Below are 27,953 nucleotides of genomic sequence, written 5' to 3'. Positions count from 1 at the left end.
ACGGAGATGTCAACACGTCAGTATATGAACAACTTGTGACCACTTTATGTGGCAGCACACAGGAGTCTCCAGCGCTGGATTTGACTAATCTTCACAATATCATTTTGTGAGTCAATCCAGTGTCACTATATCTACATTTGCTTACCTACTTCAGAGAAAAATTCTCTTTGATGCCAGATGACAACCACCAAAATCAAGAATCCCAATCCAAGATGATTGAAGCTTTTGCAAGGATAGCCTGCGCAGGATCACGAAGCCTTCGAAGTTCTACGGCCCATTCGAAAACACTAGAAAGCCATCGTTGCACGCTGTGCGATGATTCCGACGAATCTAAACGGGATGCGACAGTATACTGGGACATCAATAGCAATTCAGACGAGTGGAAAGACGTCATTGCTGCAATGCTGCTAGTTACTAAAGAGGCCAAATTTCAGGCATCGATCAAGTCTCGGATACTTATGGCTGTAGCCATCGGGCGGGTCTTCAATCACATCGCAGATTCAGAGTATCTCAATCTGGAGATTTGCGAGCTCGGACAGTGGCTACTCGCTTCTATGAGCAGGTCGTTACGAGAATTAAAGCTTGCAGCAACAACGTCCCTCATGGTGTTCCTGCGGAACGATCTCTCTAAGAGGGTCAAGACCAAAAATCGGAGGTCAGCTATAGAATTCTTGGATGCGCTTTCCAAACGCAATGCCCTTTCTGATCAAGAAACGCTCATCATGGCATACGGCCAGATCGCTCACGTATGTGGTGAACTGGAACTCCCCATTGTACTACATCATTTGGTTGAATTCCTTGGTCATCCCAACGCCCTAGTGTGCGGTATGGCTTACTGCGAGATCGGATCTATTGCCAAGAAGTCTTCGATGGATACCACGCAGCTACTGAGTCCATACTGGAAAGTCATCGGATTTTCCATCATCAAAGACATCATCAACAAACCACAAAAGGCACAGCAACTAGCTGACTTGACTGAGCAGAGCGTCCGTCAGCTTCTGGTCCACACGCAGTCGGAAACACTGCCCCATTTAGTTCTAAGTAAGCGAAAGGACATTATCGAGAAGATTGCGCAAGCCCGAAAAGCTTCCATAGTCGAAGTCCTGACTCAACCAAGAGCCAATTTGGCCAAAATTCTTGCTCTATTACTGTCACAGCCAGTGGCGGATGTTGAACGCAACGCCATGGACACTTTGGCAGCAGTGGAGCCGGCCATGCGAGAGAGCAGTAACAATAGGCTCGAGGCTTGGGTTACGCTGGACGTCACTGGCATCGCTATCGAGATATTAATGTTGGCAGCAGACCAAGAAGGAGCGAGGAAAAAGCCATTCTATGACGGCTTTACCATGCTCACTATACTTGCCGACACAAAATCAGCACAGCGCAAGCCTACGTCAAAATCCAAGGCCTTGGATGCGTTTTGCGAGGCCCACATCCTCGGTATCATAGCGCATTTCTCTGATATCATTGAAAGTCCTTTGGCACAAGGGAAGGCTACGTTACGGTCTCTGCCCGAACGCAAAAGAAGTATAGCCGCGATTGGTGATCTCATAAAACTCGCGCGTTATAGTGTAAATGGAGCCTTGCCACAGATTCGCGCATGTCTTCAGTCCGCGATGGCGGATCCAGATCTATGCGATGATACAGTCGCCGTCTGGATGGCATTTCTCAGGGCGCTGGACGAAGAAGAGACAATGCTTGTGGTAGATCAAACTTTCGCTCTAATCGTACAGCATTGGAATCTATTTTCGGAGGAAACCCAGACACGAGCCCACGACACAATCTTGAGCCTTACCAGCGAGTACAACGCCCAACTCAGGGCAAGGATAGAATATTTACCCTCGCTTGCAGGAATACCCATGCTTTCCAAAACAGAAGCAGAGCTGGTGCGTTTCAAGGAAATGGTCGACGAAATCAAGGTCTTCCAAGCATTCAGCAATCGATGCAAGGATCAGAACGCCGTAGTTGTACGTCGAGCGTTGAAGGAGCTAGTGCCTTTCCTTGACACGCATCAAAAAGTTCTGCATCAGTCCATGGTTGACCAGAAGCCGCTTCCAGTCCTTGCAGATTTAACCCGTTCACTGCTTGACGCCAGTGTTCGATTTGCAGAAGATCACACTGACATTACCGTACTGTGTGCCGAATGTCTCGGAATTGTCGGTGGTGTTGATCCCTATCGGGTGGAGACGGTTCGAGAGAAGAAGCGCGTTCTCATGCTATCCAACTTCTCCAAGAGGGACGAAGACATCAATTTTGTAGCCATGCTCCTCGAACAGGTACTGGTCAAGGTATTTCTATCGACGACAAATGCCAAGGCGCAAGGTTGGATAGCATATGTTATGCAGGAGATGCTCAAGCATTGTGGTTTCAGCGGTCTGCATCTCTCCAAGCCACGTTCCTCACAAAACAGTACTGAAGCACAGCGTTGGAACAAGATTCCTGAGGCTGTCCGTAACGTTTTAACGCCTTTTCTCAATTCCAAGTATTCGGTCAATCAAAACCCTGCACTCCAGTACCAAGGTCCGGCCTATCCCATCTTCCCCACGGCCACCAGTCATGGGACATGGCTTCAAACGTTTGTTTATGATTTGTTACGGAAAGGACAAGGTGTCAATGTCGAGATGGTATTCCCTGTCTTAGCTCGCATCATCCGAGGATATGACCTCTCCATCGCAACATTCATCTTGCCTTTCGCTGCTTTGAATGTTATCGTCTCAGATAACGAAAGAAATATGGAGAACATTGGAATAGAGCTACTGACAGTTTTACAAACAAAGATCCAGTCCTTGGACCAGCAGAACGCATCTATGATCAAGCAGTGCAGTGAAGTAAGTTACAGACATAGCCGTCATCGTACAACATCTTCTAACAGTGATTAGAACGTTTTCCAGACGCTAGACTATTTGTCCTTGTGGCTACAAGAGAAGAGAAAAGCGGTAGCAGAGGCTAGGGTGATGGCTGGTAAGACTGGCCGTGGTGTGTCAGAGGACGAAGAAATGAACGCTATCAAACAAATCAGTCGAGTTGAAGGTATTCTCCAAATCATTCCTGCAGAAGTCATCTCCCGACGAGCTGTCGAGTGTGGATCGTATGCTCGAGCTTTGTTCCATTGGGAGCAGTACTATCGCGAACAAGAGCAAATGAAAGTGGAGGCAAGCAAGCCATTCTCCGAAAGGGACGAGCTATTACAGCACCTGCAGATGATCTATTCCCATATTGATGAGCCCGACAGTATTGAAGGTATCTCGGCCCATTTGAAGGTGCTGAACCCTGAGCAACAGATTGTCGAAGATCGCAAAGCTGGTCGATGGACAGCAGCTCAGAGCTGGTACGAAATTGCCTTGGCTGAGAATCCGGACGACACGGAGACACAGATCAACCTTTTGACTTGTCTAAAAGAGTCAGGTCAATATGGTGAGCATGAACATCCATTCTCTGTTACATGGACTAATAAACATATCAGATTCCATACTCAACTATGTCGACAGCTTCCATGCATCCAAGACCGTTTCGAGCAGTACGCTCCCATTCGCAGCTGAAGCTGCATGGTCTGTAGGGAAATGGGAGAAACTTGAGAGGCTCCTTGGGTCATGTTGCGATACTTTACCGGCGTTCATGCATTTCAATGTCGGCTTAGGACGCGCACTTCTTGCGCTGCGTCACCAGAATACCGCCGAGTTCCACATGATTATTGGAAACCTCCGACAGTCGCTTGCGAAGAGTATGTCTCCATCAGTCACTGCTTCTCTCCAAGCATGCCATGATCATCTCGTCAAGCTTCACGCACTGTACGAGATTGAGACAATCAGTGGGATGAGCACAAGAGTTGCTCATGAACGTGAGACCATCCTGCAAAATCTAGACTTACGTCTGGACATCATCGGCGCATACACTTCGGATAAGCAATATCTCCTTGGACTTCGTCGTGCAGCTATGACATTTTCTGGGTACGGTCCACTTCTCCCTTCCCAAATAGTCTTTTTCTTTACTGACGACTTCAAGTATCGAATTTACAAAGTTGAACATTGCTTCAGCATGGCTCACGACCGGAAGACTTGCACGGCAAGGTGACTTCATGACAACTGCTTTCAACTCTGTGTTACATGCCGAGCGCCTTGGAGATAATGCATCCAAAATTGAGTACTCGAAACTTCTTTGGAAGGAGGGTCACCACCGCAAAGCTATACAGAATCTCCGCGGTGCAATTGATGGTAATGCTTTCCAATCAGACCAGACTATACCCGAAAATCTTTCAATCGCTACTACCGGTATGGCGGCCCGGTATGAGATGAATAAGGTCAAATGCCATGCTCAGCTATTACTTGCGAAATGGCTAGATCAAGCTGGCCAAACACAAGCAGGATCGCTAAAAGAGGAGTACGTTGAGGGAGTACAAATCTACCCCAAATGGGACAAGGGTCACTACTACCTTGGTCGCTGGTATCTCAAGCTTCTCGAGTCCGAAAAACGATCTCCGGTATCACGGCAGAGTTCCGAGTATCTCTCTGGAAGCCTAATTAAGCTCGTGATAGAAAACTTTGTCCGCTCCACTGTGTACGGTACGAAGTACTACTATCAAACATTACCCAAGATTCTCACTCTTTGGCTGGACATGGGTATGGAAGTCATGAACACTGCCCCGAGAGCGGCCAAAGACAAGGAGTTCCATGACCACCGGATACAGTATCTGGAGTTTATTAACAAGTATCTAAAACGGTATACTCAAGAGCGCATGCCCGCATTTGCGTGGTATAGCGCATTCCCACAAATTATAACGCGCATCAGTCATCCAAATAAAAGTGTATGGGATGCGCTCCAGACAATCATCATTCGGGTGGCATCGACGTACCCACAGCAGGCGCTTTGGAGTCTTTTGGCAGTGCTTCAATCAACGCAAGATGAGCGTCGCATTCGTGGCACCGCAGTGCTGCAAAAACTTCGTGTGAGTAAGATAGCTGGCCAAGGTCGTACTTCTGCTGACCACGACAAGGATGCCTCCAAAAAGAAGGGAGGCTCGCTCGATTTGAAGAACCTGATTATCCAGGGCCAACGCTTGACTGATGCACTTTTGGCCGCCTGTGATGCGCCAGTGGAACAACGCGTCGCTCATGTGAGTCTATCGAAAGACTTGGGTTTCAATCATAAGCTTGCTCCCACACTGCTCGTCGTGCCTATCGAGGCCAATCTGCTTCCAAGTCTCCCAGCGGGCAACGATAGCCAAGTCATCCGTCGTCACAACCCTTTTCCAGCGGATGCGATCACAATACATTCCTTCAAGGATGACGTCTTGGTGCTGTCATCACTTCAACGTCCACGCAAAGTCAATGTTCGTGGCTCAGACGGACGATCGTACGGTCTACTCTGTAAGCCAAAAGATGATCTTCGCAAGGACCAGCGTCTCATGGAGTTCAACGCTATGATCAACCGTACGCTACAAAGGGACATAGAATCCAGCAAACGCCGCCTATACATCAAGACTTATGCCGTCACGCCTCTGAACGAAGAATGCGGGACTATCGAGTGGGTGGAAGGTCTGAAGCCCATGCGCGACATCATCATCCGCTTCTATCGACAACGCAATATCCACATCGACTATTCGGAGATTCGTTTGCTCCTCAATGAAGCTTCTTCTACGCCATCCAAGATATCCATCTTCACAGAACGTATCTTGGGTAAATTTATACCCGTGTTGCACGAGTGGTTTGTAGAGACGTTCCCTGAGCCAGAGGCGTGGTTCGCAGCCCGACTACGATACACGCGTTCTTGCGCTGTCATGAGCATTGTCGGCCACGTCCTAGGACTCGGCGACCGTCATGGGGAAAACGTGCTGCTAGAGCAAGGCGACGGAGGCACCTTTCACGTCGACTTCAACTGCCTCTTCGACAAAGGCCTCACGTTTGAGAAACCGGAGCTAGTTCCCTTTCGGCTCACGCACAACATGGTCGATGCCATGGGTCCCCAAGGCGTAGAGGGACCCTTTCGCAAGGCCGCAGAGCTCACGTACAAGTTGCTGCGCCAGCACGAAGACACACTGATCACCATTCTCGAGACCTTTGTGCATGATCCCACGGCCGACTTCTTGGGCGGCAGGAAGCGCAAGAAGATCTTTGGCGTGCCGGATACTCCGCAGGAAGTGCTTGATATTACGAGGAGCAAGGTGAATGGCTATCTAAAGGGGGAGAGCGTGCCGTTGAGTGTAGAGGGATATGTCGATGCGCTTATTGCTATGGCGAGGGATCCTGCTAATCTTGCGGCCATGTATATTGGATGGTGTGCGTTCTTTTAACTCGTAATAGATGGCGTGAGTTTACAATCAAGAATGGTCTGTACTTTAATTATAGAACCTTTGCACATTGCATGCAAATCGGGGACTTGGAGCTGACTTTGCATGCTCCCCCCCACTTCGCCAAGTATCAAATATCAAAGTCCATGTGCAGTGATGTTGCAGAATGATCCACTCAGAAAGCTTACTAACGTGACTCACTATGACGCCCAGGAAATATGATTCGCTCGCTCGCTTAGTTACGGCTAAGCGGGCTAGTCCGCAAAGCATCTATGGAACAGATACGCTCAATACATATATACCCGTGCCGGTAACCTTTGCATTTATACTTGTACCTGAACGCCACGACACGCCAATACCGAAGTCAACGTCAACATCAACGCTAAACCTCCACAAACACAATCCTCCACAGTACAACCGATATGAGCGAGACTAAGGATATGGTTGTTATACTCACCGGTGCTTCGAGGGGTACGTAGGATGTGCATACTGCCGTTTTTTTCCCCAGGTTTTCATCGTGTCTGGGATGTTTTTCTTGGGGGTTGTGGGGGGTGTATGTGATGTGCGACTGTTTTATACTCTGGATTCTTGGGTTTGATTTGGGAAGAGAGGGAGGAGAAGGAAGAGGAGGAAGAGAAGGAAGAGAAGAACAAGACACCCGCTCCTCACACCCAAACCTCCAAACCCCAAACCCCAAACCCCAAACTCCCACAACACCCCTACTAACCCCCCTCCCCACACCCCCAGGAATCGGCCTTTCAACAGCACACCACCTCCTCTCCACAAACCTCACCACCAAACTCCTCATCACCGCACGCACCCTCGCGCCCCTCGCCGCCCTGCAAGCGCAATACGGCGCCGCGCGCGTCGAAGTACTCGCCGGCGACGCCGCGGACTTTAGTCTAGCGGGGGAGGCGGTGGAGCGGGTGTTGCGGCGGTGGGGTAGGCTGGACGCGCTGGTTGTGAATCATGGGGGCTTGGAGCCTGTGCGGAAGGTGGGGGAGAGTTCGGTGGAGGAGTGGCGGGCCGCATTTGATCGGAATGTATTTGGGGGCCTTTCTTTTGTGAGTTTTTCAAGTTTCAAGTTTTTATTTTATTTTTTGGAGGGGGGGTCATGTTGGTTCCTTTTGTTCTGGGGGTTTTGTCGGACGGTCCAGTCTTGTCCGAACCTTCACTTTTTGGTCAGCAAGTCTTATCCCAATCTTCCCTTTTTTTTTTCCCAGCAACCCCCAATCCCCCATTCCGGACACCACACCAAACTCACACACCCCCCAGATCCAAGCCGCCCTCCCCGCTCTCCGCACCTCCCACGGCCGCATAATCCTCATCTCCTCGGGCGCCGCAACAACCGCCTACCAAGGCTGGGCCGCCTACGGCGCCGGCAAAGCCGTCCTCAACCACCTCGCCCTCAGCCTCGCCGTCGAAGAGCCTCTGGTAACGAGCATAGCGCTGCGACCGGGCGTCGTGGACACGGAGATGCAGCGCGAGATTCGCGAGGTGCATGCGGCGCAGATGAGCGAGGGGGATAGGGGGAAGTTTTTGGGGCTCAAGGAGGGGGGGAAGTTGGTGAGGCCGGAGCGGGTTGGGGCGGTTGTGGGGAGGTTGGCGGTGGGGGTGGGGAGGGAGTTGAGTGGGCGGTTTTTGAGTTGGGATGATGAGGTTTTGGCGGGGTTTCAGGGGGAGGAGGGGTCTGGGTGAAGGGAGGGTCGGGTTTCAGGAGGGGGGGTTGAGTGAGATTGTCATTGTCATCGTTAGAAGTTGATAGAGTGTTGTCAAGAAGAAATAAAGCATCGTCCACTGTAGCTAAGAACACAAACGCCATTCTAGGTATGCGAGCCCCTCATCTGTACACACTCGCATGGGCATTCACAACACGCAAAACCCCCCTAGACCATCTCCACCTTTCCCGGTCTGCCCGCCAACGTGTCTACATCGGCCGGCTTAGTAGGTGCAGTTGGTCTTCCACTCAACGTATCCACCATTTCCTTGAGCGCCATCCAAAACTCATGTTTGGGGCGACGACGGTGCCACTCAGTCTCCTTCTTCTCCACCGATTCCATGGGCGAGAAGAGAGCCTTGGAACCCTTGATGCCAATCACGCTGACGGACAGGGGATCATCTTCAATCTCCTCGGGGCTCATATCCGCATACGTTTCAAGCTGCTGCATGGCCTTTGTTGCAAATCGGACGGCTCGCACACGATCCATGGGCGACGGCGTGGTGCCTTGTTGGAAGTGACCAGGCACACCGTGGCGCGACTCAAACTTGCCTTTTCCGGCTTCGGCAATCATTTGAGCTATTATCTGAACACTGTAGACCTTGGACGCCTTCTCGTTGACGAGAATCACTTTTCCGGATCTGCTGACGCCCTTGTCTTTGGTGAAAACGTCCCGTAGATGGTCAATGTCGCGATCCAGCATCTTTAGGTTGATGCCGTCTTCTGGTGTGTAGACAGCCAGAGCACCGATACTGAGACCGGCTAGTGTAGCAATATAGCCCGATTCGCCTCCTTGGGTCTCGATGACGAAGACACGGCGACGGGATGCTGATGCAGACTGCCGACAGGCATCACTGTATTGGATGAGAGCGTTGAGACATGTGTCCGAGCCAATTGAGTACTCTGTTCCGGGCACGTTGTTCGAGATGGTGGCAGGGAGGATAACCTGGCTCATTGTCAGTATGCTGTGAAGTAAATATACCATTGTGTGAAACAATGAAAGAAAATAGAAGAAGAAAAAACTGACCATGGGAATCTTGAACGCCTTGTAGTACTCGCGTGCCTTCCTAAGCTCAGACACGGCAGTAAAGGCCTCGAAGCCGCCGACAACGAGCAGCGCTTGGATGTTGAACTTTTTAAACACAAACGCCGTCGTCTCGAGGTCCTCACTAGGGAGACCGCGGTTGGTTCCAATTTCTGAGCCGCCCTTGGAGGCCCATGTCTCAGCGTCCATCCACTTGATGTCCCGTACCGCACCGATAGGCTCGTCCGAGTGATGGCGGATGATACCTGGGAAGCCATTGTGAAGGGCGACTGGCGAGTGTCCGCGGGCAATGCAGTAGGCTACTGCAGCCCGTGTAGCTGCGTTCATACCTCCAGCAGGAGCGCCGACATGAATGATACCGACGCGCATGCGCTTGTTCTCGGGAAGCATGAGCTCGGGCTGGTCTGCGGCGGTGGTAATGTAGTAGGCCTGGTATTGCTGCTCGAATTCGGTATCACGGAGTTGCATGGCCTTGTGGAAGTCCTGGTTCTTGATGGCAATGGCGACTTCCTGCGTCTGTGCCACGGCCTCGAGAAGCGGCCGTCGAACAATCTTGTTCTCCAACATGCAAATGACGGGACTGGGAGTCTCTGGGGTGGCTTCCAGGACGGCCTTGACGGCTTCAGCGCCCTGGAGCGTGGACAACATGCGATCATAGGCACATGGTGTGCCCCCACGCTGGACGTGCCCTAGTGTTGTGATGCGTGTGTCGAGCTTGGCCTCGTTGGAGAGAATGTCCTTGACCTGCTGGCAGGTGATCTTCTTGAGGTTGCGGTCAATGGCGCCCTCGGCCACGACGACAATGGTCTTGCGCTTGCCCATGGCGCGGTGCTTCTTGATCTGCCTGCACATGTCGTGCTCCCACCCCTCTAGTGGGGGGTTTTCGGGTGTGAAGACAAAATCGGCGCCCGTTGCCACGCCCGCATTCAGGGCCAGCCATCCGCAGTGTCTGCCCATGACCTCGATCACAAAGGCACGCTGGTGGCTCACGGCGGTGGTATCGACCGAGTCTATGGCCTCGCAGATGCGGCCGAGCGATGTGTAGCAGCCAATGGTGGCGTCCGTCATGGACAGGTCGTTGTCAATCGAGCCGACCAGGCCCACAATGTTTAGGTGTTTGAAGGGCTCTATCTGCTGAGCCGTGAGCTCGCCGCTCTGGACCAGCTCGTTCAGCAGCTCCGGCCATTCGCCGCGGAACTTGTCGGCGCCTGTAAGGGAGCCATCACCACCGCAGATGATGAGGGCGTCGATGCCCTTGACAATCATGTTCTTGGCTGCCTTGCGCCGGCCATCACGCTCCATGAATTCCATGCATCTCGCTGTGCCAATAAGGGTGCCGCCCTCGGATAGGAAGCCACGAACATCCTCCCACCTCATCTCCCGGATCATGTCGCCGCCTTTGACGAGGCCGTCGTAGCCCTCGTAGATGGCGTAGGCCTCGCAATGGTTATGAATGGCCATGCGGACTACGGCTCGCACTGCTCCATTCATTCCAGGCGCGTCTCCTCCGCTCGTCATGACTCCGATTCTGCGCTTCCTGCCCTCAAGGGGCGCGGGCAGTTCGACGGGCGCCATGTGGTCGTGCGTCTGTGTCTGGGCGCTCGAGGTGGTGGGAGTGGTGAGGGTGGGGGATTCAACGTTGGATTCGGTGTGGTGTCTATGCGCAGACGTGCAATGTACGGCTAGAAGTAGCAAAGGGTTTTCTCGTGGGCCCAGTGCGGGCAGTAAAGTGCACTAGGTAGGAGGTTCAAAGGTGGGTATCCGCGCAAAAGTAAAAAAGAGGGTCCACGAAGCTGTTGGGAGAGAAGGTTGAGCAAGAGAGGGGAGGGGTACGGTAATCTCTGTGCGCCTATCCGCACGGAATCGCTGCAACCGAACTGGAGGAAGGCAAAGCACAATCCGTCGACTGTCAATGGAGGAGGAAGAAGGGTTGGTTGAGAGAGTGTGCTCCTAGTAGTAGGCAACGGCCTTTCTATATAAACGCTGCCTCGTGGAGGCTATGTTCCTTGTGATAGGGTGATGTCTCCCACTCTCGGTCTCTCACTTTCTCTCTGCCTGTCCCCGGGCTGCCCGTTGCCCGTTGCCCGTTGCCCGTTGCCCGTTGCCCGTTGCAGCTTGCTCCTCGAATGACGTGGGCATCTTCAACAGAAAAGAAAAGCTCCCTGGTTCGCCCACCAAGTGCGGGTCACACCACCTCGGCGCCTTGTCAATGGCCTTCCCAATCTGACAACACGTCACTTGCTCTCATTCCTGCACACACCCTGCCCAGTCGAACCAGAAAATAGAACCCGAGTACATCACGCTTCAAGGAGTTGTTTCGCAAGAAGAAAAACCCTACCGCGCTACCAGCATCTAACATGGCCTGACACCTGGTGTGCACCGACCAAGACTTGTGCATACACAGCTAATGCTCAATGAGACGCTGACAACATCATGCCCTCCACAAGCAACATCACCATCACCAACCCCCCATGCTTTCCCATTCCTCCTAGTAGGCACCCACATCTTGGCCCTCCCTCGCAAGCGTCTCAAACACTCTTGGAGGCAACTTGTACCTGATCAACCCAGCAAACACCATCAAGTCCTTTGCCTTTTGCAGCAGCTGGTCTGCGAGCACCTTGCGCATCGGGTCGTCAAACTGGCCAGAGAGCAAGTGCTCGCGATGGCGTGAACAACAGCCAATGCACCACAGAAGAACATTGCCAATGTTGCGTGCAATCTCCGGTGGGTACGAGGAGAAGCTGTTGGCCGTCGACCGGATGTCGCTGAGGTTGCCCTTGGCCGTCAATGGCAAGATGCGCAAGTTTTCGATTTGCTGCAACGAAAAGTCAGTACGAGGGATAACAAAGCCTTCACTACCAAAAGACGTACGCCGAGTGCTTCCATATAGGCCCGGGCCTCGATGACCTTCTTTGCCCTGTTAAGGGTGTACAATATGCCAATCGTCTCCCGATTGACTTGGGAAACCTTCCTCCACCACGAGTTGTTTTCATTGTAAAGGGCAATGACTTTCTCTGCCAGCTCGACTGGGTCATCCGTTCCGAGCATACTCAGGCTCGCAGAAGATTCGTCCCCAGTCTGTCGTTGCTGTGTCTGCTTCTCTGCGGGTGTGAGCTGAGGCTTCAAGGGCTCCAGGCGCAGTGGCTCCTGTCCTAGCTCCACAGAGAGCGCTTCCGCAAGAGCGCGGTTCAGGATGGAGACTACGCTGTCGTATTCACCAGCCAAGTGGCAAAGCAGAATGGCATCATTCGTACGTCCATTGTCATCAGCCATCTTCGCAGCCTCGCGGGTAATCGTGTTCAGTAAGCCGTTCTCGCCCTTCAGCTTAAGCAGCGGTAGTCGTTCCTGAATAAGGCCAGGCGTGGTTTGTCCATTCGACTTTACATCGCCCAACAGTGTCGAAAACTCGCGTGTCTCGAGAACGAGTTCACGCAGCGCTTCATGGCAAAGCTCTGCCTGTTGCCTGCCTGCTTCGCCCGGAAGGTCGGCGTTCATGCAGATGAGAATCAAGTAATCAGCTGCAGCATCGGCACGAGCAGCACGGAAATCGCTGGTGTAGTGGCCAACCACACGTCCAAAGTTGAGTTGCGGCTGTTGCCGCGTGGTGTAAGTAAGGATTTCTCCTCCTGTCGTTGTCCAGTCGGAGACTCGCAAGAGTCCATAGTAGTCGAGAGCAATGGCAAAATGTACCGCAGAAATGTAGTTGTGACTGTAGAGGTAGTTGATGGCTTGCTCAAACAGGCCAGCGAGTATAGACAAATAGAAATAGACACCGTATCCACCAGCTGCCTCGGCATTATCGTCCATGAAGTGGCGCTGACCCACCTCTTTAATCGTGTTTCGCAGTTCTTCCAGACCAAAGACCTCGCCAGCATTCTCTTCTGCTCGATTGCCTTCACGAGCCAGGTTGAAGTGCAACCATGTCCAGTCGTCCATGTTCTCGTTGATGGGCTGCAAATTCCGTTTACTGATGTCGCATCGGCCTACAATCTTGTAACAAGCCAAGCGGTAGGGGTCTTCGGGGACACCAAGTCGAGTTCGCTGGGCGTGGGTATGGCTGATCTTCTGCTGTGTATCTGGGTTTAGTCTACGCTCCGGATCCGTCGCATACTGGGTGATTGCGGCGGAAAAGTTTCTGTCCGTGTTTTGGAAGAAGTTCCTCTTCTCTCGTACATAGTCAGCCGCTTCCGCAAGCAATCCTCCTCGCAGCAGGTAGAAGACGATAACCCATGGGAACTCTTCCCCGACATCACCGATCCGCTGGAGAAGATCCGTATCCGGCCCCAACTCTTTGAAGGCAACCTTGGCTCGCACGAAACCGCGAATCTTGTTGAGCAGAGATGGTACACCGCCGACAAGAGCCTCAGCAGGATGCTTTTGTACAACCTGGTCGACTTCCCTGAGGAACTTCGTCTCGGTATATTTCAAAGCACCGTCTAGAATACGCTTGCGTATTCGCAGGGAGGCAACAGAGTTGCTTTGATCGTCGAGGTAGTCCTTGGCAAAGCTTCGTTCCTTTGGCTGATTCGATCCAGGGTTCGAGGCCTCGAGCTCGTTCTTCTCGCCAATGATGGATATTAATGCGCCATAAGCGTTGATGAAGTAGTCAGAATTGTCTGTGCCGGCCGTCATCTCCACATTGGAGAATGCGTGCAGTGGAGAGCAAGCGTTTTCACGCAACCTCGCATCATTTAGTTTCCTGACTTCGTCCATGAACCGCTCCTGCTTGTCGCGAGCATATCGATCTTGGGGTCCAGCTGGACCGCCCAAGACCGACTTATCGGAGCCATCCCGTCCGCCGAGGACACTTGTAGAGGCCCCGAGAACAGGCGGGCCGCTCGAAGTCGCTCCAAAGGTCGATTTGCCATTTACAGACGCGCCCTTAGGTCCCATGGATCGCCCCTTGCGGTTCGAGCGTCCGAAAGCTCCGCGGGCTGTGTTGCCAAATGTAGCCTGTGAGGCTGCCATATCCTCACTTTGCCTACCAAGCCCAAAGTGTTCATAGATTCGCTGCCGCTGTTTGTCCCACTCAATCTGGACGTTGTCTTCGAGAAAAGTGTCGAAGTCGCGCTTGGACTGTTCGAGCCCTTCTTGGATAAGTGCCAAGGTTGACTGGGAGTGGAGGTTCGAAATGTAGCCATCGACATCGTCATCAAAGAGGTTCTGCGCCTGTCCATTTGTGGGGATGCCTGCCTGCGTGGAGAATTGGTTCAGATCGCGAAGGGTACTACCCATCTTCACGCCTGAAGCCGAGAGCAGGTAATGCCTGGAAGTTGTCAGTACGAGTAAAAAGACATGTAATTGGAGCTACTCACGCAGCACGATCTTGTGCGCGGTCCTGCACTTGATCCGCCGAAGGGCCACCAGAGCCCAGGTTGCGCACCTTGCGGGCAATGTCTCCCAGGCCCAGCTGCAACGAAGGCAGCTCATCGAAGTTGCTCGTGCCATTCTCACCAGCATTGCGCTTGCGACCCCGTTCCAATAGATGGTCGAAGTGTGCGGAGCGCGTGGTGCCTGTGGTCGACTGGGATAACGGTGCGCCCTGCTGTGACTGCTGTTGCTGTTGCTGTTGCTGCTGCTGCTGCTGCTGCTGCTGTTGTTGAGGCTGCTGCTGGGTTGAGGCACCTCCGAATAGAGACGATTGCCCAAGGCCACCTGTTTGCTGCTGGTTTGCCGTGCTCGCTTGCGCATTCGTAGTGTTGTTGAACAGCGAGAAGCCACTCGTTTGTGCCTGCGGCTGTGACGTCGACCCTGCACCAGCGAACAGCGACGGTGTGGTGGTTGCTGTAGACTTTGCTCCACCAAGACCACCACCGAACAAGCCACCGCCCAAGGTTCCGCTGCCTGATTGTTGCTGTCCTGTGCCGGCTTGCGCGTTGGTAGATCCGCCGCCTAGGTTGCCGAACAAGCCTGATGTCGCTCCGGTCGATGCACCAGTTGTTGCGCCAAAAAGTCCTCCTCCCGTTGCGGCACCACTTGAGGCAGGCTGACCGAAAAGCGACGACATGGCGGTTGTGTTGTGTGTTGTTGATCGTCCCACGAACAACAAACTGGGGAGAGGAAATCGCGTTGTTCAAGCTCAAGAAGTCCGTGCCCTGGGATCCCTGACAATCACTAGCTTACGTTTTGGTGGGTAACCCAACCCGTCCTATTCAAGACAATGAGACGATTCGGCCATCTTGATCTCATATCGTTGCATGTCTGCGATTAGGTCTGGAGATCTAGTACATAGGCCATCATGTTACTTTCTTAAGTTCATTGGCCATATTGAAAATTGCACGTTCGTTTGGCTGCAACCTGCTCGTTTGACGAAGAACAAGCAATGCCGGCACCGACTCAACACATCACGCATGCTTGCTAAATGTCTAATTCATGCTGAATTCGTTTGCTCAGTCGAGATCGGGCGGGGAAACACTTCAATGGCTTCTAACACTTACGCAAATCATGGCACAGAATGACTCTTCAGCAGGCGTGCTTCTGTACTGACGGTGTATGTCATTACTATCTAACCCAATCCAACAAACTCGAGTAGTATCTATAAACCAGGGCAGATTCCACAAGCATGCTGTTTTCCCAAACTCACATCCCTCTTGACTTCCTAATTCCATTTGCACAATGGCGGGCTTTTTGCCGCCTAAATTCGGCCAGACTGACGAAGGTTGGAGACATCGAGTAGCCGAATATGCTGACGAACCTCGTCTCCCACGAGGATGGTATCAAGACGGTCGGAAGCTCAACCAGAAAAAGACAGCAAAGGCTTTCATATGGCCCAAAGATGGAAAGAATGGATCTACGTGGGGTCGCTTGAAAGATGTCCTGCGAAACCAAGGTCCTGATATCTATGTCGCGTTCGGCGCAAATAAAAATGACTGCATACCCAACCGCCCCACACGAGCTGAGTGGTCCAGGCATTCAGACCTAGATGATCGTGGTATGGGCTTTAGGTTCAACACGAAAAAATATTCGCCATGGACGCGCGACCGCGGGCTCTGGGGGCGACCGCCTTGGAAAAAATACGATTTTCGGACTCGAAAATATGTCTCACCATACCCGGCAATGTGGACAGATGCCATCTGGCAGCCGGAGCCCTATAGGAACAGAAGTTGGAACAAATATCCCGAAGCCGTCAGGGATTTAAATGGGCAGTGGTGGCAAGACGACCAATATCTGCCCCAGGTCCTAGGCGGACCTATTGATAATGAGTTTGGCCAGGGTGCCCCGGGTGCACATTTACACTACACAGTCCCGTGGTGGGCTTTATAGAAGTACTAGCTGGGAGGGAGGTCTATCATCCAATGCAACCTTCATGGAAAGCCTCCCAGACTGTTTCCATCGTGGCATTTGGGGTTTCAACCTGCTTACTTCGTCTCGCAGTTGGTGGCAACATTGTTTGGTCAAGAATTTTGGCGCATTTAGCACATGATGGTGGCTTCATGGTCTTGTATGCAGCCAACATATCCTGTCTTTGTTAGAATCTCTATCAGCGGATCGAAAGAAAGCGCAAATGGAACATACCAATAGATACTCCAAGTCGTTTGCGTTTGGACGTGACGCTATGCATCGTGTGATGGCTTGAAGGAGCTCCTTGGGTCCCAGGCAGTCAGCTGCAAGTTTGTGTCGACCGTTCGCATCGCGTTCAATGACAATACGGAACTCTAGCTTTTTCGAAGTAGATATAAAATACATCTCCCGAGTGTCAGCGCCAATCACTGAAGTTTGAGTAGCCATCATACCAATATAGTTTGGTCGTCGTCCTGTGTCTCCAGTTTGATGTCGGGTCGTTTCTTTTGGAACTCGACTATGATGCGTGAGACGTCCTTGTCGCTGAGAACGGCACAATTTTCTTCTATAACATCACTATGCACATTCTGAACTGGATCTGTATTGCTGCGCGCTCTCTCTTGCCAACCGTAGGATGGTATCGTTGTGCTTGCGGAGAGATCTGAGTTGGTAGCATAACTTTTCCTAACATGCTCGAAGGTCTTCTGGTTCTCAAGACTATTCCATTGCTCGTTGAGCGACTTGATGCCGTTCTGTGAGCTCATGGCGCCTTGCGCATACTGTTTGAAGGTGGTGGAAGTAAAGGGTTGGTGGAACGGTTCGACTATCTGGGGGATGGCGAGGCGTAGATCATCGATCTGCTACTTGTTAGCGATCAAATCTATGACTACTCGTGGATTCCATCACCTGTGCCTGTAGTCGCTCTAAATGTGCCAGCGCTGAGGTGCATTGTGCTTCGTCCCAGCCGTCATCGACTTGGCCAGGGTGTTCTGTACCAGTCATAGTAAATAAGTGTAAAAATTCAAAAGAAGCAAAAAAGCAAGAAGGGATTTAGTAAATATAAGAGCGAGGCGGCGGGGTAAAATGTTATTGTTGGTGTGGAATCCTGTGAATGTGGAGAAGTCAATGTGCACAAGAAGCAAGCATCATCGTTCGAGGTTGCAGGCTTCGGGGAAACGAACCATCGGGCCGCAGCAGCCTTGACCCCACAGACGCGCTCTCACGTGCGTGGGGGCGCGGGCGCTTTTAAGATGCGGACCAGGGAAATTCTTATCCTCCGTTGATTATCGACATCCTCAAGTTTGTGAGGGACCAGGTTTCAGTCACATGAATAGGACATAGATTGTAGCATGTTCCTTGTTATCACCATGGCAAACCCGTTGCAATCAGAGGAACTACAAGCGAATTTGCATTGTGCACAATAAAACTCCAGCAACACGTGTCAAATCGAAATATGTACAACATAGTCTGCGTCTGCCTCTTCTTCCAACAACAGCCTACAGCTTGGACTTTTCTCTTACAGCCTTCTCTTGAGGCCCAAGGAGTGGATCATAGACATTCAAGCCAAGTGTGTCTTGCGGCACGGGCGCCGTGTGCATGCTTAAACCTCGAGTGTCGAGCATGGAAGGATTTAAATCCGCAATGCACGATGCTCCGATGAGGCGCATGTTCATCTCCATCTCGTCTTTCAGCAGCTGCATCGCGCGATCCACACCAGGCAGTCCGTACGCAGACATGGCATAAAGGAATGGCCGTCCAATGCCCACACCCTTTGCACCCAGTGCAACGGCCTTGATAATGTCTGTGGCTCGGCGTATACCGCCGTCGATGTATACCTCAATGCGATCTTGCCAGCCACGTTGGCGAAGGACTGGCATAACCTCGGCAAGGACCTCGACGCCAGAGCGAGCAAAGTCAAGCTGACGACCACCATGATTTGAGAGAACAACACCCTCGACACCGATCTCGACTGCGCGGATTACATCCTCTACGCACTGGACACCCTTCAAGATGATGGGCATTTTGGTGATGCTCCTGAACCAAGGAATGTCCTTCCAGCTGAGGCTCGGGTCAATGAAGGACGAGATGGCTCGTGCGGCGCCTTGACTTCGGTCCACATTGTCACCGCCGGTGCTCTGCACGTTGCTCCCAACATCTTCAAACTTACTACGCATGTCTTTCTCGCGACGACCGAGCTGCGGCGCATCGACAGTGATGAAGAGGCCCTTGCAGCCGCGCTTCTCGGCGTGTTCCACGATTCGTCTCGTGACATCTCGGTCTTTGTTCACGTAGAGTTGCAACCACTGGACTTGACCGTCTTTGGCCTCGTCCATGATTTCGTCAAACGAGCAGGATGCCAGTGTGGGAATCATCTGAATGACATTGTGTTTGCGTGCGCCTCGGGTGAGGACAACCTCGCCCTCTGGGTTTCCAAGCTTGCCCAAGGCCGTTGCTGTCACGTAGAAGGGTATGTCGACCTTTGCACCAAGCATTGTGGTGGTTGTGTCGACCTTTTCGACATCGATGAGGACGCGTGGGCGGAACCATATCTTGTGGAATGCGTTGTGATTTTCACGTAGAGTCTAGAAGGCTATTAGCATATGCTCTAGAGTGCGAGACGTTTGGTCAAGTCCTACAATCTCGTCGTCAGCACCGCTGGAGTAGTAGGCCCAGGCTGATTTCTTCATGACATTTCGTGCAACAGCCTCGAAGTCCATCAGGTTGTAGCATTGCTCCAAGATGGGCATACGCTCAATGCGCTTCTGTCGCTCCTCCTCATCCGGATCGTGTTCCTTGGCCTCTTCTTTGACGGTGCCCATGTCGACCTCTCCCAAATGCTTGGACTTGTGCAAGTACTTGTCCAGTGTGTCGGGAGGGTGGATGGGCTCGTACGCTTCTGTGGCGTCTTTCCCCGCATACTTCAAAATGATCTTTGCGCCTCCGGGGTGTTCTGGCAAGAACTCTGTGACATCGTATGCGCGACCGTGGACAATGACCCAGCACGATTCGCTGTTGCTGTGCTTTGCAATCTCCTCGCCCGTGAGCTTGACCGCCTGCGTATTATTGCTGTCCCGATTCATGACGGTGATTGTGGGATGGGATGGAAATGAAGGGAAATGAAAAACAATGGATCAAGACACACAAGCAAGAAGAAGGACAGTCTTATGATGGTAGGGGCAAAGACAAGAGTATAGAATCGCAGTAGCCACTAGACGACGAGGCGAGGGCAAGATGCGCGGGCTGACTGGGATATTGACGGAACGAGTGAAGTGCCCCCTTGGCTCCTCGGTGCATCTCGTCCCCGCAACTGGCCTCTGGAGAGGAGGCCTCGGGAGTGCAGGCCAGTCCAAAGCGGTAAGCCGGCTGGGGTGTTGGTAAACGCAGCTCGCGGATAGGTCCGTCCAGCTTTGAGGCAAGGTGGCAGGGCAGCGTGCATGGCTCGAGACTCCAAATATACCCTGCACGAGAGAGTGGAGTGTAGGTACGGCACATTGTGTGTACTTCTACTACTACTCCATGTACACATACGACGACCTGGAGAGCGTGCAGGAGTGCGTGCACCAAGGCTGTCGCTGCCAGCAGACACTTCCAATCGGACGCGCTGCACCTCCGTCCTGCACCGCCGCTCAGACTAACTGGGAATACTTACTCTATGACGTGCATGCCCATGCAACAATGCAGTCACAAACACTGTAGTTCTAACCTACAACGAAGCTGGATGGACACAACGGCCATGGCGCAACCTCAGCACGCGTGCTCTTCCAGCTCTTCAGACACACCACACAACGATAATCCCCCTCCGCCCCCCCCCCTCTCTCTCTCTCTTCCCCCTCTCTCTCTTCGCCCTCTCTCTCTTCCCCCCCTCTCTCTTCGCCCTCTCTCTCTTCCCCCTCTCATTCCTTGCCTTCCCCCCCTCCTCCCGCCCCAGCTGCAATGGATAGATAATGCCATGCCTCTATCTCTATCCTTTACGATAGGCAAGCGTCATGGTCCCTACATACCTACGCTCCAGTTAGGCTGGCCTAGCTGACTGCAAGCCCATCGCGCGATCGCCGTCACATGGCCCCCGTAGCCAAGCCATGCAGCGTGCAAGCGCCATATGGACCCGCGATGTCACTCGTCGTTTGGGTCGCTCGCAGTCCCTCATAATCCGGTCCACAACTACGTCAGGCTTCTGGACGGGCTCATGTCCTTCTTCACGACGCCCTGCCGCCTTCAACCCGCCATGCAACTTGTCCTACGACCGCCAACGAGACGACCGCTTCTCACTCCCCAGGCCCAAAACAAGCACCGTGCCTGAGGTCGCTGCCCAACCCGAACATACATCATCTCCGCGAATCCGCCTGCGGTCCGCGCACTCCCTCAGCCTCTGCCTGCTCGCATCTCCATTCCAGCCGATTCCACGGCCATGACGAACAGTCTAGAGGCCAAAATCGTGGTCCTGGGCAGCCAGGGCGTCGGAAAGACGTCTCTCGTCCATCGCTACGTGAGGAACGCGTTTACACCACCGTCCACTCAATCCACAGTGGGCGCATCCTTCCTGACCAAGCGAGTGGTGGACATCGACACATCTACAGTCGTACGTCTTCAAATATGGGATACAGCCGGGCAGGAGAGATTTCGGTCCATCACAAAGCTCTACTACAGAGGTACGTCCAGTCACACACCGATTCCGTATCGCGGGTTTGGACCTTTCCCCAAAACACCCCCTTTCTTCGTATTCAAATTCCTTGCGTTACCGCGATAGCCTGGTCTCCTGACTTGCCTCGGCCCATTAGACATTCCAGGGTATCGAGGTCGAAATCAACGTCCACCCCACTCTTTTGTGTTTAAATGATATTGTACAGAAACTAATCGCATCCCCAACAGGCGCAAATGCAGCTGTACTGTGCTATGATATTACAGATCCTCAGTCCTTTGAAGAAATGGGCCGCTGGCTGAAAGAACTCAAGACCAATCTGGGAGAGGAAGTTATCCTCCACGTCGTTGGAACCAAGTCAGACATTGTCGCCGAAGATCCATCGAAACGCAAAGTCCCCTTTGAGCGTTGCATCGCGTACGTTGCCGAGAACCTATACCCCGCGCAGGCTGTGCAGGCACCGAGCAGCCAAACCACTGGCTGGGGCTCCGTCCCGGCCGCCTTCCAAAGTGGTGCTCTCGCCTCACCACAAAGCAACCGATCTAGCGGCTTCTGGGGACAAGACATTGGCTGGGACTGCTGTCACGAGATCAGTGCAAAAGATGGCGAGGGCGTCGATGAAGTCTTTCGCGTAATCACCCGCAAACTTGTCGAGCAACAACAAAAGAAGTTTGAAGAGGAACAGCGCACTCTCGCCATGGTCGGCATGACACCTGGCGTCGACATTAATGGCAACCCAGGCTACTTTGATCACCCTGCCAACGGCAACGGAAGCTTCAGGATCGGCGCAGGCGACCAACGCCGCAGCTGGCTTGGGTTCCCCAACACCCCTGGCCTGGTGGGACATCAGCAGGAATGGGAAGATGATATTGTCCGCGTGCAGAAGAGCAAAGGGGGCAGATGCTGCTGATTTTGAGCGAAAGGGGCATAATGAGCGGTTTTACGGGCACGAATACGTCTTTCTTTTGGATTCTATTTTCGAGATACCCATCACGCTTGATTATACCCGATTTATTTAAACTCTTGAAAAGGACGGCTTCGTGGTGCTTGTGGATGCATGCAATGGGAAGGAAGGAAGAACTACTATGTTGTCTTGGTATCTTGGTAATTAACTACAGTCTAAGTCATGTCTAATCGAGTGAGAATGAAAAGGTGTGATGTGTACAATCTAGGGTCCAGCATCCTTGAGCACGAATTGGCCGGCAGCAGTCTTGATCTCAATCCATCATTGCGTATGGGAACGACACCAACACTGTAAAAAATCGACCTCCTACTTCAAACACCCTGCGCCCTTTCAAAAACCTTGACACCAAACTTCCATACCTCATCCACCACCATTTTCTTCTCCCCTGGCACCGCACCCTCTTGCAGATCCAGCACCACCAAATCCGCGTCCGCGCCCTCCCTCAACGTCCCCTTGACCCCTTCTACACCCAGCATCCTCGCGGGCGTCTGCGTCACCGCCTTGAGCGCCTGGGGCACGCTTGCACCGGTCCAGTTGAGAAAGTTGGTGACGCAGTCGACGAGCTGGATACTGCTACCAGCAATCTTTCCGTTTTCCTCGAGGGTAAGCAGGGCGCCGTTCTTGATGATGCGGGAGCCATTTGTCCAATCATAGGTTCCATCCGGCATGCCGGCGAGGCGCATTGCGTCTGTGACGAGGATGAGGCCGTCGGGATGGGCGTTCCATGCAATCTTGATCGAGGTCGGGTGCAGGTGGATGCCGTCTGCGATGATGCCGAAGTAGGGTTTCTGGATGGAGGACGAGGGTGTGCCGAGGAGACCGAAGATGCCTGGGTTGCGGTGGTGCAGGGGTCGCATGGCATTGAAGAGATGGGTGATCATGCTTGCACCTGACCGGATGCCTGTCTTGGCTTCCTCGTAGGAGGCTTCCGAGTGGCCGATTGAGACGATGATGCCACTTTCGGTCAGCGCTTGTATGGTGGGCAAGGCGCCAGGTAGTTCGGGGGCAAGTGTGACCAGTTTGATGGTTGAAGGGCTGAGGTTGGTGCTACCATAGCAGGCTGATAGAGAGGCTACACCGTCGATTGGGTCACGGAGAACAGAGGTATTGTGGATGCCATTCTTGGTGGGATTGAGAAAAGGACCTTCGCAGTGCGCGCCTAGTGATTCTGAGCCGTATGAAGCATCGCGTGCGTGACCGGATGGGCCAAGATAAGGAAGTGCCTGACACGGCGTTAGTAGCTGTCCCAACGCGGCTTACTACCATGGCAAATCACCTTTTGATAGACTTTAGGTGGTTGAGATGTCAGCGTCGGGAGGTACGATGTGACACCTGTCGTGACCAGACTTCGGTTGACGCGGCGGACTCCCTTGCTGTACGCTGAAGTTCCCTCATCCGGAATGACAGAAAAATCGAATCCGTAGGCACCATTGAGTTGTGTATCGATGAAGCCGGGCGAGAGGATCCGGCCACCCAGGTCAACGATTTCCTCTGGCGCAGTCCGATGCTCGTACAATATCTCTTGTCCGTTTAGTATCTTCCCGGTGGACGAGCTCACCCATAAATCGGCCTTGACCAGACTGTCGTCTTGGACCAGCAAGCAGTTGGTGAACTTTATAATGCCAGAGGTGCCAGGAGCACGGGCAAAGGTGCCGTTCATTGGCACAATCGATGGCATCTCGAGAAGCAAGGTGCCTTATGCAGGGGCGTACGGGGGGAGATGCAAGTAGAAGGCCGGTGCCCAGAGCAGAAGCAGGTACAAGGATGGTGGTGACAACCTTGGACCGGAAATGGACAGATGGGTTGGTCGCACGCGGTTGAGACAAGCTTGAAAGCCCAACAATCCTCGGATTGAAACGGCGGGAACACGACAGCTGATATCGAGGAAACACGATGTGGACGAGTCCACAGACATGACGTCGTGCAAACCCTCGAGGCACGTGGAAATGCCCATCACAGCGACCTCATCGAGGGCCGTCGCTGTGCATGCGTCCCATTCGGACACCACAACTGGCCGATGAAGTCGATGTCGATGTAACACAGCTCCAAAGGGCCGTCCAGCCTATCCAACTGACCGAGCCGATGCCGCATTTTCTGGGCCCATGGTGGGGGGAGGGGGCAGGCAAGGTGGTATTCTCAACGGACTTGTCTATCGCGGGAGGAGGAGAGTGTGTGGTCACTGTGGGTGTAACGATGCGCCAACGTCAACTGTCCAACATGTTTACTACCTAGCGGATCTTCGCTTAACAACCCCCTCCCCCCCCCTCCCCCCGGCCCCGAAGGCGTGAATGCTACCGTGCCATCTTCCCCATCTTTCCCTCATATCAACCTATTGCGAGTCACGTTCAAGCCTCAATCTCCATCGCCCGCCCCAAGTCACATCAGACCGGGAAACGTCCGGCGCTGTCATCATGGCCCGGCCGGAGAAGCTTGCGCCTGTGTGGGATGATCTTGATAGGTGAGCTTCGTCGTCCGTCCACTTTGATGCGCAAATGCTACCCAGGATCCGACTAACGAATGTTCGTTTGCATGATGCAGGACAATGGTGGGTCGCTTTCGTCAACGCGCTGCAAGTGCACTAGCTAACGGTGCGTTCAATGTCGCAAAAGGGTCAACTGTTCATGATGGGCTTTGATGGCACGTCAATAACCCCCCACATCAGGACGCTGATCGAGGATCATCATGTCGGCAGCTTACTGCTGACTGCGAAAAACCTCAAATGTGAGGCATGCCCATGACAATTGGTCTCGGTACCATGACACGTGACTTGACATAATGATTAACAAGACACAGCTGCTGAAGAGACGACCAAGCTCTGCTACGAGCTGCAAAAGATTGCTCACGATGCTGGCCACCCGGTTCCTCTGGCCATAGGCATAGACCAGGAGAATGGCGGTGTCAACAGCCTCTTCGATGAGATTTACATCCGACAGTACCCCAGCACCATGGGCATGGCAGCAACGGGGTCAACCGATCTCGCATTCGAGGTAGCAAAGTCCACTGCACAGGAGATTGCTGCCTGTGGCATCAACTGGATCTTTGGGCCATGTCTCGATGTACTTACTAATGCCCGCAATCAACCTCTTGGTGTCCGTACGGCTGGTGACGACCCTCAGGAGGTGTCCGCGTTTGGATGTGCCTTTATGCAGGGTTATAAAGAAGCCGGTGTAGTAACTCTTGGGAAGCACTTTCCATCATATGGAAACCTCGAGTTCTTGGGATCCACCCTGGACGTGCCAATAATCACGGAATCTCTAGAACAGCTCAGTCTTAGCGCCCTTGTACCATTCAAGAAGGCCATCGAGAGAGGGCTTGATTCTATGATGGTCGGCGGATGTGCCATGTCTTCGGCTGGTCTAAACGCCATGCACGCCTGTCTGTCCGAACAGGTCGTCGACGAGCTGCTTCGAAAAGACCTAAAGTTTGACGGCGTCGTGGTCTCGGAATGTCTGGAGATGGATGCCCTCAGTCACAATATTGGGGTAGGTGGCGGTACGGTCATGGCGGTGAATGCTGGCTGCGACGTTGTCTTGCTATGCCGTTCGTTTTCACTACAGCAAGAAGGCCTCAAAGGCCTAAAGACCGGTATCGAAAGCGAAATGGTGTCCAGGGACAGAATATTCAACTCCCTTCGACGCGTGTTGGAAATGAAGAAGAAATGCACGTCGTGGGAGAAAGCGTTGAACCCCCCCGGAATCAGCTACTTGGACACCCTCCAACCTTCGCATACCGCCCTGTCTACAAAGGCTTACAACAGCTCTATAACGGTCGTACGCGATAAGAACAGGTTGCTACCATTAACGAATATCTTGGAAAGCGAGGAAGAGCTTCTTTTGCTGACTCCACTTGTCAAGCCTCTAGCTGCATCTGCTGCGTCGCGGGCATTGTCAGATGCTGCCAGTGGTGCAGCCAGTCATTCGCCAGAGCCCGCTGCGTGGGAGAGGAGTTCATCTGTAATGAGTGGTGAACGGGTCTTTAGGGAATTGGGACGTTCATTGGCGAGGCAACGCAATGGCCGGGTTCTACATACATCGTACACTGCTAATGGAGTTCGGCCAGTTCACGAAAATCTCATCAATCGAGCGAGTGCCATCATCGTACTGACCGCCGATGCAAATCGTAACCTTTACCAGAGCGGTTTCACCAAACACGTATCCATGATCTGCAACATGCAGTACACGACTGGTGGCGAGCGACGTGAGAAGCCTCTGATAGTTGTAGCGGTGAGCTCACCGTACGACTTTGCCATGGATACGTCTATTGGTACTTACATCTGTACCTACGACTTCACGGAGACAGCACTCAACTCTTTGGTAAGAGTACTATATGGCGAGCTCACTCCAACTGGCACTTTACCAGGGACGATAAGCAAGAGCCAGAAATTGCACCCGTCAAGGCAACATTGGTTGGTCGAGATCTTCAACGAGGATCGAGACGCAAACGCTCTTGACAATCTCATCGCGGCAGTCGTGGCCAGCACGATACCAAGCCAGAGATCGGAGCTGTCAAGCGCAACCTCCAACTCGTTTGTTCTGCACCACACGGAAGTGGAAGAGTCACATTTTGTTGTGAGAAATAGCAGTACGCAAGCTCTGTACGGCTTCGTCGCAACTTACTTCTTCAAGTCGACCGGTACCGGGGTCATTGCAGCGTTATTCGTCGATCCGGCTCGGAGGAAGCTTTCCATCGGCCACTCGTTGCACAATCGAGCGATACGGACACTGCTACAAAAAGAAGGCATCAAAAGATTCCAGCTAGGATCTCGCCTGCCTAGTGTGTATTTGGGCATACCAACTGGGCATGGCAATGAGCGAAAACGCCTGCGCTCGTGGTTTGCGGGCCTGGGGTGGGGAGCAGCACTATCTCGTCCGGTGTGCAATATGGTTGCCCGTAATTTACAGAGCTGGAACCCGCCCGATGGCATGGCCAAAAGCCTTGCAAGCGCGGGTGCACAGTTTGATCTTGTCTATGGATGGGACTATGCCGGACCCATACTGGACCATATCAAGACCAGCAACCGCCAAGGTTTGGCTGAGGTGTACAAACTTGCCCTTTCCGATCCCTCTGCGTGCGGCATCATCCGTGCCAAACGGCCAGAAGATGGGGCGCTCGTGGGCACCGTGGTCCTCTACAACCACCATTCGCGACTTTCGGATTACATACCGCCTCTCAAGGACCTCAACGAGGCGGCAGGCGGCATCTCTTCGCCCGTCATCTCGCCCAGCGTTGGAGAATACTCGACGCTCCTGCAGGGCTTGATTCTCCTCGGGATGCGGCAGATCAAACAGCAGGGTTGCAACGCCTGCTTGCTAGACTATGTACGTGCTTGCCGGCCTTGATTGCCAGTACTTGCTAACGTTGGACAGATGGACGGAGACGGGAATTTTGACGGGTTTTCTGCAATGGGGTTTGACGTTATGCACAACTTTGAAGAAGTCAGTTGTGATGCGGCGACTTGGACCATGATACCACCTGCTTGAAGCGGGATGGACGGGCGTTTGGGATCTCCATTATACTACAGTGCTGGGGTCGAGGGCCGGGGTTCGGGGCAATGACAGTTTGAATGGGACATGACAAAGGCAGGCCGACGGAGGAGTGTAGGCGCATCCATCCGTCCGTATTTCCGTATAGTTGTTTGAAATTTGTGGACGGGACGGGGTTGGTCAGTGCATGGAGTGGAAGATTTGCCATAGATTGATAATAATAGAAGTGGAGGAGATGTTTGCAATCAAGGGCTGAAACGCGCAGATATTGCATGGCTTGGTTAAGGAGATGTTTTTTGTTGTTGTTATGTCGGATACATGCGGTCTTGTTGGTATGATAGGTAGTGCATAGGTATCTGGTTGATGTGGATAGAGACTTGAAGACATGTGAAAAAACGATGGTGTACTATAAGTTACTAGGTGCCTACCTAGGCACTGTATGCACAGCAAACGCTCACCTGTAGTCAGTATATAGTCGTAGTAGTAGTAGTAGTAGTACACAGTAGGTAGAAGCCCCCAACGTTATTTTTAGGTGAGTGGA

General features: G+C 52.8%; 11 protein-coding genes across 11 annotated transcripts; 6 read left to right on the top strand and 5 right to left on the bottom strand.

The window, feature by feature from the left end:
- Nucleotides 1–170: 170 nt before the first annotated feature.
- On the top strand, nt 171–2,879 carry IAQ61_002939 (uncharacterized protein; the record flags this gene model as incomplete). Its single annotated transcript, XM_066095767.1, has 1 exon — nt 171–2,879. The coding sequence occupies one exon, from the start codon at nt 171–173 to the stop codon at nt 2,877–2,879; it is 2,709 nt and encodes a 902-aa protein (XP_065954603.1).
- A 75-nt stretch (nt 2,880–2,954) lies between these two features.
- Nucleotides 2,955–6,286, top strand: IAQ61_002938 (uncharacterized protein; the record flags this gene model as incomplete). Its single annotated transcript, XM_066095766.1, has 3 exons — nt 2,955–3,517; nt 3,810–3,947; nt 4,054–6,286. 3 exons carry the CDS (start codon nt 2,955–2,957, stop codon nt 6,284–6,286), a joined length of 2,934 nt encoding a protein of 977 aa, XP_065954602.1.
- A 191-nt stretch (nt 6,287–6,477) lies between these two features.
- IAQ61_002937 (uncharacterized protein) lies at nt 6,478–7,981 on the top strand (the record flags this gene model as incomplete). Its single annotated transcript, XM_003843260.2, has 3 exons — nt 6,478–6,754; nt 7,031–7,347; nt 7,559–7,981. Exons 1-3 carry the CDS (start codon nt 6,706–6,708, stop codon nt 7,979–7,981), a joined length of 789 nt encoding a protein of 262 aa, XP_003843308.2. The 5' UTR covers nt 6,478–6,705.
- Nucleotides 7,982–8,169: 188 nt separating this feature from the next.
- On the bottom strand, nt 8,170–10,620 carry IAQ61_002936 (uncharacterized protein; the record flags this gene model as incomplete). The annotated part of the gene is made up of 2 exons (XM_003843261.2): nt 8,170–8,946; nt 9,028–10,620. 2 exons carry the CDS (start codon nt 10,618–10,620, stop codon nt 8,170–8,172), a joined length of 2,370 nt encoding a protein of 789 aa, XP_003843309.2.
- Nucleotides 10,621–11,533: 913 nt separating this feature from the next.
- On the bottom strand, nt 11,534–15,052 carry IAQ61_002935 (uncharacterized protein; the record flags this gene model as incomplete). The annotated part of the gene is made up of 3 exons (XM_066095765.1): nt 11,534–11,860; nt 11,917–14,311; nt 14,361–15,052. 3 exons carry the CDS (start codon nt 15,050–15,052, stop codon nt 11,534–11,536), a joined length of 3,414 nt encoding a protein of 1,137 aa, XP_065954601.1.
- A 608-nt stretch (nt 15,053–15,660) lies between these two features.
- IAQ61_002934 (uncharacterized protein) lies at nt 15,661–16,308 on the top strand (the record flags this gene model as incomplete). The annotated part of the gene is made up of 1 exon (XM_003843263.1): nt 15,661–16,308. The coding sequence occupies one exon, from the start codon at nt 15,661–15,663 to the stop codon at nt 16,306–16,308; it is 648 nt and encodes a 215-aa protein (XP_003843311.1).
- Nucleotides 16,309–16,333: 25 nt separating this feature from the next.
- IAQ61_002933 (uncharacterized protein) lies at nt 16,334–17,328 on the bottom strand (the record flags this gene model as incomplete). Its single annotated transcript, XM_066095764.1, has 4 exons — nt 16,334–16,504; nt 16,561–16,731; nt 16,779–17,183; nt 17,233–17,328. The coding sequence occupies 4 exons, from the start codon at nt 17,326–17,328 to the stop codon at nt 16,334–16,336; spliced, it is 843 nt and encodes a 280-aa protein (XP_065954600.1).
- A 375-nt stretch (nt 17,329–17,703) lies between these two features.
- Nucleotides 17,704–19,788, bottom strand: IAQ61_002932 (uncharacterized protein). The gene is made up of 2 exons (XM_003843265.2): nt 18,963–19,788; nt 17,704–18,908 (listed from the first exon to the last, which is right to left on the bottom strand). Exons 1-2 carry the CDS (start codon nt 19,404–19,406, stop codon nt 17,823–17,825), a joined length of 1,530 nt encoding a protein of 509 aa, XP_003843313.1. The 5' UTR covers nt 19,407–19,788; the 3' UTR covers nt 17,704–17,822.
- Nucleotides 19,789–20,194: 406 nt separating this feature from the next.
- IAQ61_002931 (uncharacterized protein) lies at nt 20,195–22,027 on the top strand. The gene is made up of 2 exons (XM_066095763.1): nt 20,195–20,975; nt 21,196–22,027. The coding sequence occupies exons 1-2, from the start codon at nt 20,735–20,737 to the stop codon at nt 21,873–21,875; spliced, it is 921 nt and encodes a 306-aa protein (XP_065954599.1). The 5' UTR covers nt 20,195–20,734; the 3' UTR covers nt 21,876–22,027.
- Nucleotides 22,028–24,162, bottom strand: IAQ61_002930 (uncharacterized protein). Its single transcript, XM_066095762.1, has 2 exons — nt 23,206–24,162; nt 22,028–23,152 (listed from the first exon to the last, which is right to left on the bottom strand). Exons 1-2 carry the CDS (start codon nt 23,605–23,607, stop codon nt 22,241–22,243), a joined length of 1,314 nt encoding a protein of 437 aa, XP_065954598.1. The 5' UTR covers nt 23,608–24,162; the 3' UTR covers nt 22,028–22,240.
- A 64-nt stretch (nt 24,163–24,226) lies between these two features.
- On the top strand, nt 24,227–27,929 carry IAQ61_002929 (uncharacterized protein). The gene is made up of 3 exons (XM_066095761.1): nt 24,227–24,650; nt 24,723–27,247; nt 27,296–27,929. The coding sequence occupies exons 1-3, from the start codon at nt 24,527–24,529 to the stop codon at nt 27,407–27,409; spliced, it is 2,763 nt and encodes a 920-aa protein (XP_065954597.1). The 5' UTR covers nt 24,227–24,526; the 3' UTR covers nt 27,410–27,929.
- The last annotated feature ends 24 nt before the right edge of the window (nt 27,930–27,953 follow it).

The sequence above is a fragment of the Plenodomus lingam genome, assembly GCF_022343315.1.
Source record: "Plenodomus lingam strain CAN1 chromosome Unknown contig_14, whole genome shotgun sequence".
In the NCBI taxonomy this organism is placed as follows: Eukaryota; Fungi; Ascomycota; class Dothideomycetes; order Pleosporales; family Leptosphaeriaceae; genus Plenodomus; species Plenodomus lingam.
This window is presented reverse-complemented; position numbering and strand designations above follow the sequence as displayed.

Excerpts from the sequence above, each read along its gene's own strand:
- IAQ61_002932 (XM_003843265.2), bottom strand. The coding sequence starts at position 19,406 with ATGAATCGGGACAGCAATAATACGCAGGCGGTCAAGCTCACGGGCGAG. Across the intron at positions 18,909-18,962 it reads GCGGTGCTGACGACGAGATT|ACTCTACGTGAAAATCACAA; the intron begins GTAGGACTTGAC and ends ATAGCCTTCTAG.
- IAQ61_002931 (XM_066095763.1), top strand. The coding sequence starts at position 20,735 with ATGACGAACAGTCTAGAGGCCAAAATCGTGGTCCTGGGCAGCCAGGGC. Across the intron at positions 20,976-21,195 it reads CACAAAGCTCTACTACAGAG|GCGCAAATGCAGCTGTACTG; the intron begins GTACGTCCAGTC and ends CATCCCCAACAG.
- IAQ61_002930 (XM_066095762.1), bottom strand. The coding sequence starts at position 23,607 with ATGCCATCGATTGTGCCAATGAACGGCACCTTTGCCCGTGCTCCTGGC. Across the intron at positions 23,153-23,205 it reads CACCTAAAGTCTATCAAAAG|GCACTTCCTTATCTTGGCCC; the intron begins GTGATTTGCCAT and ends ACGCCGTGTCAG.
- IAQ61_002929 (XM_066095761.1), top strand. The coding sequence starts at position 24,527 with ATGTCGCAAAAGGGTCAACTGTTCATGATGGGCTTTGATGGCACGTCA. Across the intron at positions 24,651-24,722 it reads GACTGCGAAAAACCTCAAAT|CTGCTGAAGAGACGACCAAG; the intron begins GTGAGGCATGCC and ends AACAAGACACAG. Across the intron at positions 27,248-27,295 it reads ACGCCTGCTTGCTAGACTAT|ATGGACGGAGACGGGAATTT; the intron begins GTACGTGCTTGC and ends AACGTTGGACAG.